This window comes from Leucopleurus acutus (assembly GCF_964270905.1).
Source record: "Leucopleurus acutus genome assembly, chromosome: 14".
NCBI lineage: Eukaryota > Metazoa > Chordata > Mammalia > Artiodactyla > Delphinidae > Leucopleurus > Leucopleurus acutus.
Window position 1 is genome coordinate 36,740,933 of NC_139156.1, and position 24,382 is coordinate 36,765,314.

At 43.3% G+C, this 24,382-nt stretch overlaps 2 protein-coding genes across 2 annotated transcripts in view; one reads left to right on the forward strand and one right to left on the reverse strand.

Moving 5' to 3' along the window:
- Positions 1-24,382, forward strand: part of LIPA (lipase A, lysosomal acid type) — a 101,741-nt gene that overhangs the window by 31,489 nt on the left and 45,870 nt on the right. The gene's annotated exons all lie outside the window — the stretch shown is intronic.
- Positions 5,752-9,216, reverse strand: LOC309971781 (interferon-induced protein with tetratricopeptide repeats 2-like; the record flags this gene model as incomplete). Its single annotated transcript, XM_082855165.1, is given in 4 exon segments — positions 5,752-6,201; positions 6,205-6,272; positions 6,275-6,954; positions 9,170-9,216. Coding segments are annotated over 4 exon segments (1,245 nt in total).

The window sequence follows — 24,382 nt, forward strand, 5'->3', positions numbered from 1 at the left end:
TTTGTTTTTTCCCAACAATGGGAGCACCATAAGATACTTCGAGTTCAGAGACTGTGTTATGTCCAGCCAAAGTAACCTGCAACTGGGAAGGTCTGTAATTCTGTTGGTTGTCTGACTTAACAGTTTGTTATCCTGGTAGTGATAAAGTGACATCCCTTTATATCTTTTATAGTGTCACCCAGGTAAGAGGGGCCCCTGCTTTTGGCCCTGTGCTTTAGAGCGCCCACATACCACAGACACACAAGATGTAAATTTGTGAAGGAATACATGGCATCTCTGTTACTGAGAATCCAGTACTTAATCCTGGCATAGCGAGACTTGAAACCTTAAACGTCCCACATGCCACAGACATACAAAATGTAAATTTTTTAAGGAACACATGGCATCTCTGTTACTGAGAAACTGGTGCTTAATCCTGGCATAGCGAGACCTGAAACCTTAAACATCCAGCCCAGGGAAAATGTGTCTCTATCTCTTGCCTTCTTTGCTCAAAGAGAAAGGAAATTGTGTCATAAAAATGTCTGTGTGGTGAGGGTGCTGATTTTAGGGCTAGACACTGCTTTGAAGTGCGGAAATGATCGGAAGTGATTAGATCAGAGAAAAGGCAAAGTTACTGAACTGGCCAAAGCCTTCCTCTCAGCCTGAATGCAGTAGATCTTACATTATGAAGTTATTTTCCAGTACAGTTGCACCAGCTGCCCATTTCTTGCTGCTTTTCTTGTTCTAATTCCTGGCTTACGCAGCACTCATGAATTAGCATGGTATTTGCAACAGCTGCCTATGGTAGTTGAATAACATTCTGTGTGTGAAGAAATTCATAGTGTGCTTAAATTTGTACACATGTACATTTAGACTTACACGGTGAATCACATTTTCTTCTGCTTTTAAACTCTTCCTTTGTGCCAATTTGCTGATGAATGGTTCCTGAGAATGGGTATTTAAAAATAAAACAAGTGGGACCAGATTTTCATACCCACACCCTACTCAGAAAATAGAATATAGAATTTCTCCAGCATGTCTCTTGGGTGCAAAAGTAATGATGGTACTTAAAATGTTAGTAATAAGAAGGGCACAACACAGTGCCAACAAACTTAGAGGTTAAAAATAGAAGGTGATGAAAGGAAAGCTTGCTTTCTTTATATACATTTATAACAAGAGTACTCATTCTTTTTTTAAATAGCCATATTGAAATATAATCCACATACCATACAGTTCACCCATTTAAACTATACAGTTCAATAGTTTCAGCATTTCACAGAGCTGTGCAACCGTCACCACAGTCAATTTTACAATATTCTCATTACCCCAAAAAGAAGCCCTACCCCCCTTTGCTGTCACCTCCAGTCCTTCCATCCCTCCCAGGCCTAGGCAACCACCAATCTACTTTCTGTCTCTTATAGATTCACCTACTTTGGACATTTCGTATAAATAGAATCATACAATATGTGACCTTTTGTGACTGGCTTCTTTCATTTAGCATAATATTTTCAAATTTCATCCATGTTGTAGCATGTATCAGTAAGTACTTTATTTTTATTGCTGAATAATATTCCACTGTACGGAGATACTTTATTTAATACATCAGTTCATCAGTGGATGGATCCACCTTTCGGCTACTGTGAATACTACTATAAACATTCATGTACAGATTTATGTGAATGTGCGTTTCCATTTCTCTTGGGTATATACCTAGGAATAAAATGGCTGGGTCCTGTGGTAATTTTCTGTGTCTAACCATTTGAGGAGCTGCCAAACTGTTTTTCCAATGGCACTGTACCATTTTTACAGAGAAGATTTTAGTCAGTTTCCCTCTTTGTGGCCTCCCAAGAAGGTATAGATTACCTTCTTGGGAGGCAACTATGCTGTAAATCATAAGGAAATTTTGTAATTAGTCAAAGCAAGTTACTTCTCCCCAAAAGAGCTGATGGGGGAAATGGTGGAGGAAGGGAGGGAACAGGAGTGCGTGGTCTCTAGTTGGAACCCACATTTTTCCACACTGGCATCCAGGGTTGACCCTGCAATGTAGGGACCCTATCTGTGTTTATCTTCAGGATTCTCACACGTCCATGCTTCCAGCTGCCCTGGACACACATTGTGCAAGTCAGCTGACATGAAGTGGAAAGAAAGATGAAAGTTCTGTGGAAAAGGGGGCTGGGGGCAGAGGCTGATGAATCTTTTGCTGAGGACTCTGAGGCTGAGGCATAATTAGTATCACTTAGAACCCAAGCAGGATGAGAGAAATTCTCCTCATGCCTTCATGGGCATCAACACACTTGAGAACGTCTTTGGCAGGGATATCAGTACTCCCCAGGTGACAATCAAATACAGAGAATGACGAGCTGTATTGAAGCAGTTTTGTGGGCAGAGGACATTGTGGGTGCTGGAGCCATGCAAGAAGCAGATGTTATCAGATAAGTCTGACAGACTTGTTCATCCACACTTAGGAGACACCTGTTGGGGGCTTGTTATTTATCTGGTGAGTATCTGAGGGGAGGAAAATGCACTGAGAGAGACGGTTAAGAGCCAGGGAATTACAAGTCATTCCAATTAATGTGGCTCCATTTGTTATTTCTGGATACTGAGATTTCAGGAAACAAGAGCTACATACATAATTGTTCTGATTGTTTTCGAATCATGTCTCTTAGCTTTAAGTCCTCGAATAAATATTAAGTGTAATGTGACATACATCTCTTCCCTACCCTTTCTACCTTTTCTCATTTCGGGCTCCTGTTCCAGCTAGGGTTTTGGTGGCATGACATGCAAGGACAAGGTCACGTACACCTGGGGTACCTTCTTTAGCACTCTGCAGGCACCGATGGTCCTCTCTCAAGGTCAGCATGCCTGCCCATCTTACCCTCCACTCAGAACACTCGCAGTTTTTCTCCCCAGGCACCAGATCCGATAATAAGTTACTCAGGCCAAGTTAGCTAAATCTTCGCCTGCAACGGACACTTGTCCAAGTCAGTGCCATAGAATAAGTTTACCTTTGCGGCTGGTATGAATTGTATTTTCCACCGGAGGCCTCTTGAGAAACAAGAGAGACTTCACGGCTTCCTGTCTCTCTCTGTTCTTCACTTAACAGAAAAAATTCTCCCACGTGTGTTTAGATTGCCTCCAGGATGGGGCCTACCACAGAATTGGAGATACTCCTCCTTTCTCGTAATGGACATCAGAAGAGGAGAGAGAATGTGGGTGGAAGCACAATATGTTAACAAGATCTAGCAGAGAGAAGGGCAGCAGGCCACCTGCTTCCCTATGGGGGCAGGGTGTTTATGTACACGGGGTGCTTGGTGGTGGTGTCAGGGTGTAAGCTGAAGCCCTGGACTCTTAAAGCTGTAGAAGAAATGGTGGTTCTATTCAGTGGTCATGAAGTTAGACCAGTCCGTGTTACATGGAGCCAGTTCATGCTCAGTGTAACATTGTATTTATCAGTAGTTGAGTCTGGAAGATTTAAGGTACAGTAAAATTTCAGAAAAAACAGAACACGCCTTTATGTCCCATCGCACCTAAGTTATTTATTAATTAAATCGATGACTTTTTCAGGCATTCACACTATGTATACTGATGATCTCAAGTGCACACCGCGCTGTTTTTAAAACAAAAAATATTCACTATACTGTGCATTAAACCTCCAGGTCTTATTTATCTACCAGTTGGAAGCTTATACCCTTAAACTACATCTCTCCTCTGCCCCCCCACACCCCAGCCCCTGACAACCACCATGTAAATTTAAATTAATTCCAACAGGCAATCATTTTGCAACCCAGAGGGTGACGGGTGGTCTCATGCTGGGTCAGCTGACTGTTTTGATTCACACCAACCTTGATGTCTGTCCCTGGCCATTCAATATTTACCCAGAAAATCCCAACTGCCCCAGGCGTACCATGCCTTTTGTGATTTCCCTCAAGATTTTCAGGGTTAAATGACGTTTTATATCACCTAATATACAATATTTCTAATGGGGGAAAAAAACCTCCATTATTATTTCCTAAGACCTTTCACTAGGTCCTTAACCACCAAATAATTCCTCTGTCCAGCCGCTTTCCTATCATCTTGAACCTGCGCTCATCAAAGCATTTTTGAATAAAGCAAGTCTTCATGTTATAAAGAAATTTTCCCAATAGTGGCTAAGAAAATGAAATTCTCTCCATATGATTATAATGTACAATGACAACCCAGCATTCTTCTCTCCTTCTCTTCTGCCTACTCTTCCCCCATTCCTACTGGTAAGACATTTTTCCATATAAGTTTTAAAGAAAAGTATTTTTTTGGTTTCTAGCATATTGTACAGAATCTACTTTTTAATCCTTCACATGCTGTGTTATGATTACGGGGCGGGGGGCAGAAAGGAGGTGAAATCTCCCCACATGCCTCCTGAAACTCTTGTATTGTGGTTGCCTGACCCCATTTCTTTTAGATATGTTCCTTCTAGATTTGACCTGTTCTCTGCTCTCTTTTTCTAAAAACTCTCCTCCCCCTTCAGTGAATGGGACAGTTGAACTCATGTTGTTTGTAGAGTTTGTAGAGACAATCCTAGATGGAGGCTTTTCTGAGGAGATGGGGGGAAAAGGCAGAAGGTAGAGAGAGAGGACAACCAGCCCTCTCTAGGCTTTGGTCCCCCAGCCTTTGGATGGACACAACACATTCGTGTCTATGCAGGGTGTTGGGGAGGGGAAATTTCGCCTTACCCTTTGGGGTTCCTCTGGCTGATCTAATAATTAAATTGACACAAGACAAATGAACAGGAGAAAATCTAAGTTACTTTCATACATATGGAGGTCTCATAGATACAGCCTAAGAAGTGACCAAAGCAAGCAGCTTTTATATCTTTTAGGCAAAGAAAAAATAAACTTGTGAGGAATTGACAAGGCAAAGAAACTTGGGCTTGGGGACTAATTAGTGGAGAATCTAAGCAGACCTGGTTTACATAGCCTTCTCAGCCCTCAATTCCCTATCTCTGGCAACAAGGCTGTCTCGCTACCTCCTGCTACAGTGAGGGTACCTTTCACGTGGGAGATTTATTTCCTGCTTTCAGAGGAGGGTCAGAGTGTTCTTCTTGCACTGGCTGTTTTCTCAAGCAACAAATTCAAAATAATCAATATGCCACTGGCATATTTTGGGGCAGCCTGCGTTGAACTGTATCACAGGGCCAATCTGTACAGGATCTAAAATGACTCCAAGGATGGAAAAAACATTGCTAAAAAGGACCACAGTGTTACAGGTGTGAGGTATCTGACTGCTTTATAGAAACATAGAAAAAAACCCCAAGACATCACCCCACAGAGGGAATGTCACAGTGCCAACTGCTCCCAAGAGGTCAATCGGGAAATAGCCCCTTTACTGAGCCCCAGGACCTGCCCCCAGTCTAGTCCCCCTCCCAGAACTCCCTGAGCAATTCAAGTGTTAACACTTGCCTAGCAGAGTTCCTCCTTAACCCTGATCCAGTACTGTGGCCAGGGTCTAAGTCCATGCCTAGGCCACACCAGTTGTTAAATATTTTGAATACCAACTTGGTGGAAGGGTTTCAGCTCCCTTCCAGCAGTAGCCCTATGGGTACCACATTCCGATTCCTTATTCCTCAGCTAAAGATGCTAAAGGGATGAGGTTTCCAGAGTCCAAACCCCTCTCAGAGATTTTCTCTGCTGGCTGCATTTCTCCATTCAGTTCCTGAAGAAACGCCAAGAGATGCAAAGCCTGAGGATCTGCTCCGTTTTTTGAGAGCTTGATTTTGGCAAATTTTTGCAGTCTGTTTTACATTTTTTCTCTCTCCTTTGACTCCTGGTTTATTTTCACACCCGTCGTAAAATGGTGGATGGCCTTGTCTTCACACTTCATTTGATACAGCTGAAAGTTGCCATATCGCAGATGGAACGCTTGTTTGGCTACAGGAGGAAGCTCTTTGCTGAATTCTTTTTGAAAGTAATACTCTGCTTCTTCATACCAACCAGCTTGTGAAGAGAGGCAGGCGAGATAGAAGCAGATGTGGAAGAAATTTCCATCACTCTCATCCGCTCTCTTTAAATGACCTAGAGCGTGTCCTATTAGTTCCTGTAACTTCTCCCTTTTCCCACCCATTTTCTGTATTTCAAGGACTTTGGCCCTATAGTAGCACCCAATGTGGCAATGCAGGTAGGTGTTGTTTGGCACGCATTTTAGAGCCTTTCTCAGGAGTTCTATAGCTTGGTCCAGGTCACCTTTTCTTCAATACAGCTTTGCTGCCCCACGAAGCACATGTGTTGCCAATGGGGCTTTCTCCAAAGCTTCTTTGACCTCTCTCCTTCACCTTCTCTATTAATCTTTTGAAGTTTCAGGGCCAGGAGGACTTTGACATACTGGTTGTCAGGATTCAGCTGAATGGCTTGCCTCAAAGGGTCAACGGGATTCTGAGACGGTGGCCAGTTATCCAGATGGTAGCTCGCGATGGCCAGTCCAGAGGAGAATTCTGGGTTCTTGGGTTTCTTTTCCAGAGTCTTCTCAAAACACACCTTGGCCCTTTCATTTTGGTTTCCTCCACACCTTAACCGTGTCCACCCTCCCTCACAATCCATCTCAGGACTCTCAGTTCTGTAGGGGCTGAAATACTTCCGGCATACTTGTTGCACCTTGTCTACATAAACCTGAGCTTCTGAGAATCTTCCCAGGTGGTAGTAGACCCAGGCGTAGTTCCCCCAGGTGACCAGGCTTCTGATCTCTGCCTGGTCAGCGTGCTCTCGCTGGATGAACTCTTCAGCCTGCTGTAAGCATCCCAGGGCTGCCTTGTGCTGGCCTCTGCAGTGTTTTATGTAGGCCAATATGTTGCACATTGTGGCTTGGAATTCGCTGTTCTGAAACTCAATCAGGTTACACACTCTGTCTTCAAAATCATCCAAGGAATTTTCTCCCTCTACCAAGTTCCAGGTGAAATGGCATTTTAGTTGCCGTAGGCTGCTGTCCAAGGAGTTCTTTGTGGTCTCTCTGTGGGGGGAAAAAACAGAAAGATGAACACTCTGAGACATAGCACAGATTCACCAGACAAGAAATGGGGAGCATGACAAATAGCATTCTCCTTCTCCTAAAGGGTGTCAACCCCAATCAAAAAAGAATATTCTATTGGAAGACTGGGATTGAAACATATACACTATTGATACTATGTATAAGATAGACAACTGATGGGAACACACTGTATAGCACAGGGAACTCTACATAATGCACTGTGGTAACCTAAGTGGGAGGGAAGTCCAAAAGGGAGGGGATATCTGTATGTGTCTGGCTGATTCATTTTGTTGGGCAGTAGAGGCTAACACAACATTGTAAAGCAACCATACTCCAATAAAAGTTAATTTTAAAATTTTTTTTTAAGGAATATCCTTTCCAGGCTTCCCTGGTGGCGCAGTGGTTGAGAGTCCGCCTGCCGATGCAGGGGACACAGGTTCGTGCCCTGGTCCGGGAAGATCCCGCATGCCGCGGAGCGGCTGGGCCCATGAGCCGTGGCCGCTGAGCCTGCGCGTCCGGAGCCTGTGCTCCGCAATGGGAGAGGCCACAACAGTGAGAGGCCCGGGTACCACAAACAAACAAACAAAAGTGATGAAGTAAATGCTCCTTTGGGATGAGTTGAGAAAACAAGAAGTGAGGAGATAGTTCCTCTGAGAAGTTTCGCTGTAAAGGCAGGAAGTAGGGTGGCTATGGCTGGAGATGGCTGAGGGGAGATTATTTTTGAAAGTGGGTGGTATTAGTGAATGTTTATGTGCTGATGAGAGTGATGCAGTAGGGATGGAAAAACTGATACCAAAGAGCTGATAATTGCTGTAGAGAAGTCTTTAACGAGGTGAAATGGGATGTGAACTAGGACAAAATTATGATGCTCAACCATTTTTTTAAAAACACTAGGGATAATTCATCCAAACTATGGAGGGGAAGGCAGGCTGAAGGCATAGATTTAGGCAGGTAGAAGATTTGGTAGTGACATGTGAGGGTGGTTCTCTAAGTTTGCTTCTTAGGGAAGGTATACACCAAAATGTTAGCAATACTTTTTATCTTTATTTATTTCTCTGTGTTTCCTTCTCCTCTACCTCTAAGTTTTTGCTTTTGAGCATGCATTTTGTAAACCGAGAAATGTAAGCATTATGACTCCATGGAGTCAGGACTCAATAGTTTCCACTTGCCCCTTCAGATCCACTCTGCAACCTTCCCCACCAGACTGTCACCGTCAGAGAGGGAGCTCCATGGTCTCTGGCTTCCCAGTGGGTTTGGCCAAAGGGAGACACAAGAGCTCAGAGGGAGGGAGTGGTATCCTCGAGTATTCACTTCTGGGGCTTCCACCCTGCAGAACGTTCCTCTCCTGAAGCCCACAGGTGCTGTCAGTTGGCCTTCTGTTTACAATTCTTTTTTCAGGTTCCTATAACTTCTCCTTTCTCTTGTGGCTTGGGAACCTAGTGTGTTATTAGCCCCAGGGTATTACATCATCTCTTCTTATCTCTGAACCCAAACCACTTCTTATTCAACTTTCTTTAATTACTCAGCTTGAGTTCAACATCAGTTTCCTGCCAGGAACCTGATTTACACAGAAAATGAAAGGAAACCTTAAAAACCAGGACTCAGGACCTGAGAACTAATTGGCAGATGAAATTAGCACATTCTTTTTGTGACCTTGTGCAAGTTGTTTAGCCTTTCTGAGCTTAGATTTCTTGTATCTTTTGTGAGGATTAAATGAGATACATATGAAGTGCCTGTAACATTGCCTGGCACATGGAAAGCATCTGAAAATGTTATTTGTTACTACTGTTATCATTATGGGTAACAACAAGCTACATTAATCAAGTGAGGCCATTCACAGGGATCATCTTATTTGATATTCACAACAGGCCCAGGAGGTAGGTGGTCAATAACCCCATTTTCAGATGAGGAACTGAAAGAGCTAGTTTCTTACACAGTATCACACAGCAAATACACTGCCATTTCAGTCAACCAAATGTGTGTGTGTGTGTGTACAGGAAAAGAAACGTCATTGTTGAGCAATGCATTCTTGATTTCTGGGATGATGACAGAAGTCCTAGCACCAGAAGGCTCTGCTAATAATAGCAGCAGCACCAAGAAATGAAACCATTCTGCATCGATCCTCAGGGAAGTCACCTCCCTTCCATCAGACATAGAAATGACAGTTCTTGCTGGGAGCCCCAGACCCCATCCTTACCCATAGTCTCTTGTCATGGTCCAAGGATCAGGGGAAATTTTCTTCATCTTGCCAGATTTCAGTAGCATAAACAGTATTGTTGTTTGAGTCAATGAATACAAGATCCAGGATGCTAAGGGACAGACATCAGTCAAAAATGATTTTTTTAAAAAAATCCCTTTATTTCCTAATTAAGAATCTATGAAGACATGATCTGCCCTGGTTAGCTGTCCAACACAGAGGTCTCTCTTTTTAACTTGTGGGCTGCTTTTGGGGACTGAGCAGAGCAGAGACTTGAGCATCCCCCCTTTTAAGAGGACCCACACCAAAGGCTGCCTGGAATCAGGCACTGTGGACCTATCCTATGTCCGTGGATATGGTCCCTTCCCTCAAGATCATCTGTCTCCTTCTCTAATTATCCCCAAATGACTGGCAATGACGACGTCCATATATGTCTCTCATTTTCACTTGGGTTTCCATTCTCTCTTCTCTAACAAAGACAGTTCAAAGCAACAAGTGTGCAAATATTCTTACAGCAGAATGCAAGACCAGAGGCAATCCTTTGCTCTATTTTAGATTCCTGTTATTATTTAATTAAAGTATGTCTCATAGGAAGCATTGAAACATTTCAAATAACCAAAAAATACCCCAGAGGGTGTCTGCACTTTTGTCCAGGGGTCCCTGGCACACCATCAGCAGTTTCTACCATCTGGTGAGTCTCAAGGATCCCAGGAATGGTAATCACAGCTATAATAATGTTCTCTAGCAGAGATTGCTAACATTTTTAAAGGGCCAGATAGTAACTATTTTCAGCATTGTGGGCAACACAGTCTCTGTCTCAACCCCTTAACTCTGCTGTTACACGACAAAAGCAGTCATAGACAACACATGTTCCAGTAAGACATATTTATGAAAGCAACTGGCAGTAGGGTGTTAGTCCTTGCTCTATGGCCCAATACATTCTTCATATTCACAGAGCATCTTGAGGAAATGGCACATAGTGCTATTCACTCTACCTCCTTTTACTTCAAATTTCTGGTTTTTTTTAAATTTATTATTATTATTATTTTGGTAATTTTCGGCTGCGCTGCACGACATACAGGATGGTTCCCTGACCAGGGATCGAACCTGGGCCTCTGCAGTGAAAGCGCCACATCCTCACCACTAGGCCACCAGGGAACTCCCAAATTCCTGTAATTACAACAAATGACCTACAGGAATATCTCATTGAACATCCCAAACATACCATCTCCATCTATACATTGGCTAAATCTTTTGACTAAGTGATTGATAAAGTCCTGACAATTGTGGCCTGGTCCTCTCCTTAGCAGGCTCCTCGCTGCTCCCCACTTTACAGTATTTTTCTTAGCAGACTTCTTTCCTGGCTGTCAAAAATGTGATCTGATTGATACTTAGGTAAATTGGGGCAGACTTGGTTTCTTAAACAGGAAACAAAAAGCAGTAACCATGGAAGAAGTCTTGGTGGCAAAACACTTGCTAGGGTTTTACTAAAAGGTGCAGAGTGCTGTGAAGATTTAAATGAAGAAGTGATCACATAAAATTCTCTGAGGCATAAATGGTTAGAAGATTTGCTGCAGAAGCAGCTCTTGGATGCTTGCTGAAGGATGCTGGAATGTTATTGAGGTGGGAGCACTGCTGGAGACTTCCAAAGACTTACCAAGTAATACAAGAACAGTGAAGGCTTTATTGGGCAACAGAGAGCATTCCATTTGATGGCATGTCGTTGTTTAGAGCTAGAGAGAAAAGTTGGAGGCAAATGTGGGAAGCCTTGAATCAAAGGCATTATAAGAGGATTGTCCTCTCTAGAATGGGTATTATGGTTACGCCAAGATGAGCAGAAAGTTTCTTCTTGAGTATCAGCTCCCATGAATTGGTAGCTGATGTCTCCCGTGGTCACTGGAAGGAGTAGTGGTGTATTGATACATACATATATATATATAATAACAGCATGATTCCAGTGGTATATTTCTAGCATGACACAATAACCCAGCCAGATGTTTTCCTTTCCCCGGATTTCCAGGTATAGCTGACTCACCCCTGTCAACCCACCACAGACTGTCGATGTCCAAATGCCTGAAGTCCAAAGCTCCAGATTTCTGCAGCTTCACGTGGGTTTCTGTGTTCAGGGCCTCCTGAGTTCCCTCTTCCCAGACTCCATGTTTATGGTGTTTGTTTTGACCTAGATGTGAAATTAACACCTCCGCACAGCACCCCTAAAATACCCATTCACACAGTGCAACAAACGATTTTGCATTTGTTGCCAAAAAAAAAGCCAGGTCACCCAGCTTCCTCCCAGCTCTGAATCCCTTTTGTCAGAGGACACCGGTCCCCACACCCCACCTCTCTCCTTCCTGTATCCAGGGACAAGATGTCCTCCCACTCTGAACACAGAAAATGGACCAGTTTATTTTTCTCAAAAAAAGAAAAAAAAACATGAAGAAAGGAAATAGAACCACACACACACAAAAGGAATTGAGATGCCAGTTGCTACTTTAAAAAGGAAAAGTCAACTCATTCCACACTAAAATGCTAGTGGAATCCCAGTGTTCTGAGACTGTGGATAAATTTTCTTTGTGGTTTTCTATATTTTCTTAATTTTATGAGTAGTCCTTTTCAAGAACTACAAAAGAAAAATGGTGTTTCTCAAGCACTCACTTCTGAAGGGGCTGTGGAAACCTTTGCGGGGAAAGAAGATGGACAGGCCACCACCGCCCAGCTCACAAGGGGCCAGTGAGGTGGCCAAGCCCGCCCCCTAGTGGGGAAACCTGACAGTGCCCTCCACCCCTCCAGGGTCCGTTAAAATTGTCCTTGCAGAGAAAGCTCCTTGACATCCGTCTTGACAATGATTTTTTGGGATATGACACCAGAAGCACAAGCACTAAAAGCAAAAGTAAACAAATGAGGCTACATCAGGACATGAACACTACATGACACTGTCCTTCTGTTGCTTTCTTCTCTCTTCCTTTTCTAATTTCAGTGTGTTCACTCTCTCCAAACACTCCTAAGGGTGAAGGCGGTGTGTGGAGCCCTGCAGATTTCCCCACTCTGCCTAACACAGCGCCTTGCCCATGGTAACCACAGTACTTGATTGAAAAGCAGAACACTTCACCGCAATTAAAGGTGACCCAGTGGGAGTCCCTGATCCCCAGGATTCCTAGCTGCTCTTCCGGGAGAAGCTGCTGGGTGAGTGGAGGCCTGAGTGGAGATGCTGAGATGCTCCCAGATACTGGACACCTCCTGATTGACAGGCCTGACATGGCTAAGAGAGACTGAGGGGAGAGAGGAGGACCATACGACCACAAGTTTTTGATGCAAATAGGATATGATAGCCTTAATAGGTTCTAATCTTGGAGATTTTTTTCATTTGTTTGTTATCCACATCTATGCAAAGTAAATTCTTTTTATTGATCAATTTCACTAAATTATAACAAGTCTTACAAGTTCTTTTCATTGGCTTTGTAAAATAAGCTTGTTTTCAATGAGTTCCAGCAATGACATGCTTTCAATAAATGTAACTGGTTTCATACCCCTACTGTCACCAGTGATTCCCAGGTCATTCCAGCCTGGAGTCAAAACCGGCATCTCCATGAGAGAAACAGAAGAGTGAAGTAAAACCCTGTTTCTCTGGCTCCATTTCCACCCACAAGAGCAGAATCCAGCCCTGCCCTAGTCTACCCCCCACTCTCAAATATGTGTGGGAGCTCCATGGAATCTCCATGGTGCTTCTCCTCCCTGCTTCCCGTGCCATGGTGACACTCCTGCCACTGCTCTCTCCAAAGCCCAAGCTGAGCCTGGTGTCCTTGGCCAGGCCACGTGCTCCCCAGTGAACTGGCAGAAAGGTTTGCCTTGACTCCCTGCATGTAGCTGGGTTACCACATATGGAAACTGTAGTGACAGAAGAGCTTTAATGTACTTTTACCTACACAAGTAAGAGCCTAGGCTGGACAGGAAGGGAAGGCAGATCTAGAATGAAAAATACTCCCCAAACCTCCCCTCCCTTTCACACTGAGTCACGTTCCTCACACCAAATCTGTGTTCCCATTTTCTCTCCCCTTACCTTAAAATCTATCCAAGACACTCCTAGTCATTTCTGCAAATGGCCCCCAGAAGGGCACCACCCCATACAGCGACACACCAGTAACAATTAACCCCTGAATGCCCCCAGTGGCATGGTGGAGTCAGACTCAGCTTAGTACCACTTAAGTTTTTAAGCCACGATCCTGCTTCTCTTGCCTGGACGCACACACACTAATCATACACATCAGCCCACACACATACACACACGAGCACATACACATGTACACACACTGATTTGTCTCCTATTTGAAATATTTCTATCTCCAATCACTCTTTTTTTTTAAATTTTATGTTTTTATACAGCAGGTTCTTATTAGTTATCCATTTTATACATATCAGTGTATACATGTCAATCCCAATCTGCCAATTCATCTCACCCCCACCCCCACCACCCCCCACCACCACTTTCCCCCTTGCTGTCCGTATGTTTGTTCTCTACATCTGTGTCTCAATTTCTGTCCTGCACACTGGTTCATCTGTACCATTTTCCTAGGTTCCACATATATGCGTTAATAAACGATATTTGTTTTTCTCTTTCTGACTTACTTCACTCTGTATGACAGTCTCTAGATCCATCCACGTCCTACAGATGACCCAATTTCGTTACTTTTTAATGGCTGAGTAATATTCCATTGTATGCATGTACCATTTCTTCTTTATCCATTTGTCTGTCGATGGGCATTTAGGTTGCTTCCATGAACTGGCTATTGTAAATAGTGCTGCAATGAACATGGGGGTGCATGTGACTTTTTTTGTTTGTTTTTTTATGGTACACGGGCCTCTCACTGTTGTGGCCTCTCCCGTTGCGGAGCACAAGCTCCGGACGCGCAGGCTCAGTGGCCATGGCTCACGGGCCCAGCCGCTCCGTGGCATGTGGGATCTTCCTGGACCAGGACACGAACCCGTGTCCCCTGCATCGGCAGGCGGACTCTCAACCACTGCGCCACCAGGGAAGCCCTGCATGTGTCTTTTTGAATTAGGGTTTTCTCTGGGTATATGCCCAGTAGTGGGATTGCTGGGTCATATGGTAATTCTATTTTTAGCTTTTTAAGGAACCTCCATACTGTTCTCCATAGTGGCTGTATCAATTTACATTCCCACCAACAGTGCAAGAGGGTTCCCTTTTCTCCACACCTTCTCCAGCATTTGTCTTTTGTAGATTTTCTGTTGATGCCCATTCTGACTGGTGTGAGGTGATACCTCATTCTAGTTTTGATTTGCATTTCTGATAATTAGTGATGTTGAGCAGCTTTTCATGTGCTTCTTGGCCATCTGTATGTCTTCTTTGGAGAAATGTCTATTTAGGTCTTCTGCCCATTTTTGGATTGTGTTGTTTGTATTTTTAATATTGAGCTGCATGAGCTGTTTATATATTTTGGAGATTAATCCTTTGTCCATTAATTCATTTGCAAATATTTTCTCCCATTCTGAGGGTTGTCTTTTCATCTTGTTTGTAGTTTCCTTTGCTGTGCAAAAACTTTTAAGTTTCATTAGGTCCCATTTGTTTATTTTTGTTTTTCTTTCCATTACTCTAGGAGGTGGATCAAAAAAGATCTTGCTGTGTTTTATGTCAAAGAGTGTTCTTCCTATGTTTTCTTCTAAGAGTTTTATAGTGTCCGGTCTTACATTTAGGTTTTTAATCCATTTTGAGTTTATTTTTGTGTATAGTGTTACGGAACGTTCTAATTTCATTCTTTTACATGTAGCTGTCCAGTTTTCCCAGCACCACTTACTGAAGAGACTGTCTTGTCTCCATTGTATATCCTTGCCTCCTTTGTTATAGATTAGTTGACCATAGGTGTGTGGGTTTATCTCTGGGCTTTCTATCCTGTTCCATTGATCTATATTTCTGTTTTTGTGCCAGTACCATATTGTCTTGATTACTGTAGCTTTGTAGTATAGTTTGAAGTCAGGGAGTCTGATTCCTCCAGCTCTGTTTTTTTCCCTCAAGACCGCTTTGGCTATTCAGGGTCTTTTGTGTCTCCATACAAATCTTAAGACTTTTTGTTCTAGTTCTGTAAAAAATGCCATTGGTAATTTGATAGGGATTGCATTGAATCTGTAGATTGCTTTGGGTAGTATAGTCATTTTCACAATATTGATTCTTCCAATCCAAGAACATGGTATATCTCTCCATCTGTTTGTGTCATCTTTGATTTCTTTCATCAGTGTCTTATAGTTTTCTGCATACAGGTCTTTTGTCTCCCTAGGTAGGTTTATTCCTAGGTATTTTATTCTTTTTGTTGCAGTGGTAAATGAGAGTGTTTCCTTAATTTCTCTTTCAGATTTTTCATCATTCTTGCATAGGAATGCAAGAGATTTCTGTGCATTAATTTTGTAACCTGCAACTTTACCAAATTCATTGATTAGCTCTAGTAGTTTTCTGGTGGCATCTTTAGGATTCTCTATGTATAGTATCATGTCATCTGCAAACAGTGACAGTTTTACTTCTTCTTTTCCAATTTATATTCCTTTTATTTCTTTTTCTTCTCTGATTGCCATGGCTAGGAGTTCCAAAACTATGTTGAATAATAGTGGTGAGAGTGGACAACCTTGTCTTGTTCCTGATCTTAGGAATGCTTTCAGTTTTTCACTATTGAGAATGATGTTTGCTGTGGGTTTGTCATATATGGCCGTTATTATGTTGAGGTAGGTTCCCTTTATGCCCACATTCTGGAAAGCTTTTATCCTAAATGGGTGTTGAATTTTGTCAAAAGCTTTTTCTGCATCTATTGAGATGATGATATGGTTTTTCTTCTTCAGTTTGTTAATATGGTGTATCACATTGATTGATTTGCATATATTGAAGAATCCTTTCATCCCTGGGATAAATCCCACTTGATTGTGGTGTATGATCCTTTTAATGTGTTGTTGGATTCTGTTTGCTAGTATTTTGTTGAGAATTTTTGCATCTATATTCATCAGTGATATTGGTCTGTAATTTTCTTTTTTTGTAGTATCTTTGTCTGGTTTTGGGATCAGAGTGATGGTGGCCTCATAGAATGAGTTTGGGAGTCCTTCCTCTGCAATTTTTTGGAAGAGTTTGAGAAGGATGGGTGTTAGCTCTTCTCTAAATATTTGATAGAATTCACCTGTGAAGCCATCTGGTCCTGGACTTTTGTTTGCTGGAAGATTTTTAATCACAGTTTCAATTTCATTACTTGTGATTGGTCTGTTCATATTTTCTATTTCTTCCTGGTTCAGTCTTGGAAGGTTATACCTTTCTAAGAATTTGTCAGTTTCTTCCAGGTTGTCCTTTTTATTGGCATAGAGTTGCTTGTAGTAGTCTCTTAGGATGTTTTGTATTTCTGCGGTGTCCACTGTAACTTCTTTTTCATTTCTAATTTTATTGATTTGAGTCCTCTCCCTCTTTTTCTTGATGAGTCTGGCTAATGGTTTATCAATTTTGTTTATCTTCTCAAAGAACCAGCTTTTAGTTTTATTGATCTTTGCTATTGTTTTCTTTGTTTCTATTTCATTTATTTCTGCTCTGATCTTTATGATTTATTTCCTTCTACTAACTTTGGGGTTTTTTTTTTCTTCTTTCTCTAGTTCGTTTAGGTGTAAAGTTAGATTGTTTATTTGAGATGTTTGTTGTTTCTTTAGGTAGGATTGTATTTCTGTAAACTTCCCTCTTAGAACTGCTTTTTCTGCATCCCATAGGTTTTGGATCGTCGTGTTTTGTCCTTTGTCTCCAGGTATTTTTTGATTTACTCTTTGATTTCTTCAGTGATCTCTTGGTTATTTAGTAATATACTGTTTAGCCTCCATGTGCTTGTGTTTTTTATGTTTTTTTTCCTGTAATTGATTTCTAATCTCATAGCATTGTGGTCAGAAAAGATACTTGATATGATTTCAATTTTCTTAAATTTACTGAGGCTTGATTTGTGACCCAAGATGTGATCTATCCTGGAGAATATTCTGTGTGCACTTGAGAAGAAAGTGTAATCTGCTGTTCTGGGATGGAATGTCCTATTAATATCAATTAAATCTATCTGGTCTACTGTGTCATTTAAAGCTTCTGTTTCCTTATTAATTTTCTGTTTGGATGATCTGTCCATTGTTGTAAGTGAGGTGTTAAAGTCCCCCATTATAATTGTGTTACTGTCGATTTCCTCTTTTATAGCTGTTAGCATTTGCCTTATGTATTGAGGTGCTCCTATGTTGGGTGCATATATATTTCTAATAGTTATATCTTCCTCTTGGATTGATCCCTTGATCATTATGTAGTGTCCTTCCTGTCTGTTGTAACATTCTTTATTTTAAAGTCTATTTTATCTGATATGAGTATTGCTACCCCAGCTTTCTTTTGATTTCCATTTGCTTGGGATATCTTTTTCTATCCCCTCACTTTCAGTCTCTGTGTGTCTCTAGGTCTGAACTGGGTCTCTTGTAGGCAGCATATATATGAGTCTTGTTTTGGTATCCATTCAGTGAGCCTGTGTCTTTTGGTTGGAGCATTTAATCCATTCACGTTTAAGGTAATTATAGATATGTATGATCCTATTACCATTTTCTTAATTGTTTTGGGTTTGTTTTTGTAGGTCCTTTTCTTTTCTTGTGTTTCCCACTTAGAGAACTTACTTTAGCATTTGTTGTAGAGCTGGTTTGGTGGTGCTGAATTCTCTTAGCTTTTGCTTGTCTGTAAAGCTTTTGATTTTTCTGTCAAATCTTAATGAGATCCTTGCCAGGTAGAGTAATCTTGGTTGTAGATTCTTCCCTTTCATTACTTTAAATATATTGTGCCACTCCCTTCTGGCCTGTAGAGTTTCTGCTGAGAAATCAGCTGTTAACCTCATGGGAGTTCCCTTGTATGTTATTTGTCATTTTTCCGTTGTTGCTTTCAATAATTTTTCCTTGTCTTTATTTTTTGCCAATTTGATTACTATGTGTCTGGGCATATTTCTCCTTGGGTTTATCCTGCCTGGGACTCTTTGTGCTTCCTGGACTTGGGTGGCTATTTCCTTTCCCATGTTAGGGAAGTTTTCAACTATAATCTCTTCAAATATTTTCTCTGGTCCTTTCTCTCACTCTTCTCCTTCTGGAACCCCCTATAATGTGAATGTTGTTGTACTTAATGTTGTCTCAGAGGTTTCTTAGGCTGTCTTCATTTTCATTCTTTTTTCTTTATTATGTTCCAAGGCAGTGAATTCCACCATTCTGTCTTCCAGGTCACTTATCCGTTTTTCTGCCTCAGTTATTCTCCTGTTGATTCCTTCTAGTGTATTTTTCATTTCAGTTATTGTACTGTTCATCTCTGTTTGTTTGTTCTTTAATTCTTCTAGGTCTTTGTTAAGCATTTGTTGCATCTTCTAGATCTTTGCCTCCATTCTTTTTCCAAGGTCCCTGATCATCTTCACTATCATTATTCTGAATTCTTTTTCTGGAAGGTTGTCTATCTCCACTTCATTTAGTTGTTTTTCTGGGGGTTTATCTTGTTTCTTCATCTGGTACATAGCCCTCTGCCTTTTCATCTTGTCTGTCTTTCTGTGAATGTGGTTTTCGTTCCACAGGCTGCACGGTTGTAGTTCTTCTTGCTTCTGCTGTCTGCCCTTTCCTCATGCCTTTGTTAAATCATCCTCCAAACTCCAGAACTCCATACTCCAGAGGCCTTCCTTTCCACATGCTGCCTCTCCCATTCTGTGCAGGCCCTCTCCAATCACTCTTGATGTTTCTATTTGTCCCACCTTCCTGACCTTTCGTAGGATGATGGAAAATGTATTTGTACAGCATCAGATCACATAAGTAGAGACCCTCCAATTGATATTTGTCCCATTGTCACAACTCTCTGAACAAGCCAGAAATAAATCATTCGATCTTTTGGTGCCTCTGAGTTCATCATAAAAGTAGGAGAGTGGAGGTGGGAGTTGGGGGAGATATATTGAGAATAGTGACAGAGAGAGAGAGAGAGAGAGAGATAAATGAAGACGGAGAAGCAGTTTGGCCTGAACTTCAAATCCGTTGAAAATATGGTGAACATGCTCCAAACCATTGGATTGGTTGAGCCCAGGCACAGTACTCCCAAACTTGGTGTAAGACAGAAATCCCCAAACAACAGAAATTTGTTCTCCACTGTTCTGGAGGCTAGAAATCCAAAATCAACGTGTTGGCAGGGCACACTCCCTCTGAAGGCTGTAGGGGAGAATCTTTTCTTGCCTCTTCTAGCTTCTGATGGGTCCTGTGTTACTTGGTTTGTGGCTGCATTACTCTAGTCTCTGCTTCTGTCTTCAGATGGTCTTCTTACCTGTGTGTCCCTGTGTCTTCTTTTCTGTCATAAGGACACTGTCATAGGATTTAGGGCTAATCCTAATCCAGGATGATCTCATCTCAAGATCTGTAACTTAATGAAAGATATAAATAGTAGCCTCATTGAGGGTGTACTACATGCCAGGCACTGTACGCATATTTTCCCTGTTTCTCACAAGGCTGCAGCCCTGCAATCAGTTCTGCAAAGTGGGTGTTATTAGTCCTACTTTACAGATGGGGAAACCAAGGCTCAGAAAAGTTGCTCAAAGTTTTAGAGATAGAAACTAACAGATCTGACCAGGTTTAGACAGCATACCCCTCGATTGTCACATCCTTGTTGCCAATTCCATTCATTCATTCATTCCGCAAACATTTATTGAACGCCTACTGCATGTGAAAGCCATTCTAGGGGCTGAAGATACCTAGAACAAAGGACAAAACAAAAATCTCTGTTTGCTCAAAGTTGAAATTCTAATGGGAGATACAGACAGGAAGCAGATATGTAAAATATGTAGTATTTTAAGTGGTGACATAGCTATGGAAAAATTATAAAGCAATATATGTACCTTGTCAAACATATCAACTGTAACAAGACATCTTTGAGATAACCGGGAGACTTGAATATATACTGGTATATGATAATGTTAGTTTCTTAGATTTGATAATGGCATGGTAGCAGTGTTTCTAAAATACATTTATTTAAAGATGCAGACTGAAGTGTTTATGTATAAACTAAGATTGCAAAAATGTTGCAAATTATTGATATTGGATGATAGATACATGAGGAAGATACTTTAAAAATTTTTTGTATGTTTAAAAAATTTCCATGATACATAGTTTGGAATAGGGGTGGCAGATAAGACATGCAATGGGTTTTGTAAGACTAAACAGGTAAATCAGGGAAGGTCGCACTGAGAAGGTGACATTGGAGCAAAGACTTGAATGAGGTTGGGGAGGAAACCATATGGATCTCTGAGAATGGTCCAGGCAGAAGTAGGAGTTAGTACAGAGCCCTGAGGAAAGAGAGAAAGAGAGAAAGAGTGTGGAAAGAGAAATGTACTCCAAAGAAACTGGGCAGAACTGTGAATAAGAAATCAAACTATGATACCTGCTAGTTTCCCTTCAGCTTTAGAGTTATTAATAATGTTCTTTACTGTGTCTTATGCAACAGAACATTTCAGACAGTATCATAATGCCAATTAAGTTGTGACATTATTTTGAGCCGAATCATTCAGGTTTTAAAGGATATTGAATATTTTAAGTGTAGACATTATGAGGTTTTCAAAAGCCAGAAATGATCACACCTTTCCAAACTAGAAAAGCCCACTGAAGCATACTACAGGTTTCCATTTCTAATAAGGTAATGTCACTTGCTATAACCCATACAAAAAGCTCTCTGAGGCCCTTAATATTTTTTTTAAAAGAGTAAGGGGGTTTTGAGATCAAAAAGTGAGAAAATCACAATGGATTATCCCCAGCCTTGTTGGTAGAGTCATTTCTTCCCATGACCTCATGCAAAACTATTGCTTTGGAGTTCCTAGCACTTATCCAAGTCCCTGGCTGGGCCTAAATTGTCAGTCCTTCTGGCTCAGGAAGCTGCTTTTCAGTTACCTGAGAGACTTTGACCAAAGGTACCCTGTTTCCTCCTTGGCATTTTTGTGTATTTCATTTGTTACTTTCTTTTTCTCACTTTTTTCTTTTTCTCGTTTTTATTTTTTATTCTCTTTTTCTTTATTCTTTTTATCACTCCTTTTTCAGTTTTCTTATTAGTTTAGTTTCTTTTCATTTTTGCCTGGCCTTGTGTTTTGATTCAGTCATAAAGACCAGTTCATGGGGTGAACTTTGAACGGGTTTTCTTTTGATTGGGACCAAGCTTCTCACCAGCTCTTCCCAGATGTAAGCCGACGTCAGGACGCCTCGACTCCAAGCGCAGCAGTGAGTCCAGCGTGCTGCGGGGCCTCTGAGCCGTCTCTGTTGAGGAGAGACCCAGATTCACATGGTGTCCTCTAGACCCTCGAGACGGTCGGCAAGGAAGACTGGGCTACGGTGAAGTTGGCCGGCACATCCTAGATGGGAAGGCAAGAGCCGTGAAGATCACTGATGAGACTCAGCGGAACTCCTCCAGCCTCCGGAGACTGTCCCGCAAAGCAGGAATCATGAAGGTTTGGATCATCTCAACATAGTGAACTATTTGAAGTGACGGAGGCTGAGGAAACTCTCCGCCTTGTTAGGAGGATGCTAGTGGAGGAGACGTGTTTGAGTACCTCGTGGCTCACGGCAGTAGGAAAGCAAAGCAGCTGAAAGCAGAGTCCACCAGGAGGGTATTGTCCACAGAGATTTAAAGGCAGAAAACCTGCTCTTGGATGTGAACATCACACTTTGGCTTCAGCAACAAATGCACCTTTTACAACAAGCTGGACACCTTCTGAGGTGGTCCCCCTCATGCTGCCCGGAACTCTTCCAGGGAAGAAGCACAGGAAGTCATTCTGTCGACACTGGCCAATGGATTCCTGCCTCTTGATGGACAGAACTTCAAGGACTGCCAGACGGGTACTAGGACAGAATATATTATATTCTCTTCTGCATGTTTATGGAATGAAAATCTGTTTAAGAAATCTCTGATTCTCAGTAAGAAGTAAGAGCAAATCATGAAGGATCCGTGGATTACTGTGGGTCATGGATATGAGGAACTAAAGCTCTACATGGAGCCGCTCTCTGACTACCAGAAACCTCCAGCAGACTGAATTCATGGCGTCCATGGTTACACGTGGAGACAGAGATCCAGGACTCACTGACAGGCCGGAAAGACAAGGTAATGTTCCAATATCTGCTCCTGGGTTATAAGAGATCTGAGCCAGAGGGCTACCGGGTCACCCTGAAGCCTCAGCCTTCAGCGGATCTAACCGCAGCGCTCCTTCCCCGCCCCCAGGAACGGCACAGGGTCCCCGCCAGCTGCAAGCAGCACATTCCCACCTCTAACTGCTGCTCTGAGAATACTCCGCCGGGGAGGAACGCAGATGTGGCGGAGGATCAGGGCGCAGGGCGGAGGCCACAGCACAGCCAGCGAGCGGCAGGGGGAAGAAGACCGCCGCTGCCGCCCACCCCCAGCGCCCTCTCCACCGGCACAAATCAGAGCAGGAATCCCCCGCGCTGGGAGAGCTCCAGCCTCGACCAGCCTCCGTGCGGAACGACCAAGGCAGCCTAACCGTGCGGGTCTGGGGCCCCCTTGGCTTCGGCTTCGGCCACAGTCTAACCCGGCCCCGCCTGCACCAGGAATCCAAGTGCAGCCCACGGGGGCCTCCGGGCCCCGCCCTGCGGAGAGTACCTGTGAGGAGCCCAAGCCCAGCACAGCCCCCACCTGTCCCCGAGTCCACCCGTCTACCTGCAGTGTCAGTAGGGAGTGGAGCCCCGGCTGTGTCCAAAGGGAACTTCGCCCACAGGGGCAGCCCGACAGGTGCCAGACCCAGACATTCTGCCCTGAGGTGAGACCCCAGCCTCCGCCAGCGGCAAAAGCCACGATCGGCTCCACCGGGAGCTTCTTCAGGAAGTTCAAGTCCAAATCGACAGGAAGAAATCGAGGTTTGCCGGAGGAACCTGAATGAAGCTGAAAGCCGAGACAGAGGGATGACACTCCTCGCTCACGTGGTGAGCAGCCGAGGCAGAGATAAAACGTGAGCCGCGCTCACTACACTTGAGATGGACGATGGAGACCACGAGCTCCGTGGAGCGGGAGGAGAGGATGCGGGGACAGGAGAGGATGCGGGGCAAGGCGATGCTCCACGTGAGCAGCTGCCGGTGCAGCAGAACCAGGACCAGCCGCTGTGCGGGCAGCCGGGACTCGCGAGCAGGGAGGGCGGCCTCCCGACCTAGGGGATTGAAACGCGAACCCCCATCTCCACGCCTCCAGAAGTATCGCCTCCAGAACCCCCGCCCGAGGACTAGAGGAGGCCCTGTTCCAAGTTGAGGCCGCGCTCCCCGACCTGGAGCCAAACCGCAGCCAGGCCCGGCGCCTCCCTGGAACCCTGCTCTTCTTCTTTTCTACCTGCTGGGGAGGCGCGATGCCCTGTAAGATAAACACAGGCGACTCCAGTGAGAACACACAGCTGTTTACTCAGAGGTGCCCAGAGGAGTCGCCACCATCACTTGCATTTGGCGGGGACCCCAGGCAGGCAGAGCAGTGGGAAGCTCCCAGATGGAAAGGGAAGGCTCCAGGAGCCCAGACTGGGGGCTGCTGGCACCGGGAAGCTGGAGATGGACATCTTATGTGATTGGTTTAAGAAACGTATTTGGCTTTCTCTGCTTGGACCTGAGTTGGAAGGGGAGTATAGATGTGGGGAGGAAAAAAAAAAGGAAGCTGGCAATCATTGACCCAAGTTCTGATGCCTGTTGCATTACTGGAATAAGGAGCCCGAAGTGGTGACTTAAGTATTTCAGCTTCCAGGTTAAAGGAGCCACAGTCAACGTAGATCCATTAATTCTGGACATCTTTCCTTCTTGGAAAGATTAACATGCAGGTTAACTGTTCAAAGCTCTTCCACTGGGGGAAATTCCCATAACCACTGTCCTTTGGAACCACCCCTAAATGGGGCTACAGTGCTACAGTTGTCTACTTTGGGGAGGTACCAAGCATATCATACAGAACCATGTATAAACTGGTCCAAATAATCTCTTCCTCAGTCAGCTAGTCACATGGAACTCCCCATGAGGCCATAGGTGAGGACTGAGAGAGAAAAGGCAATGTAGAAAGAATACGGGTCATGGGAATCTTGCTTGTGGGACTTCCTTGTGTCTTTAGGTCCTACATGGGCTCAGTTTCATCTACAGAACTTCTTGATGATGGAGAGCTCCTGTGCACACCCAACTTTATAGTTTGATTGGTCAGGCTACACC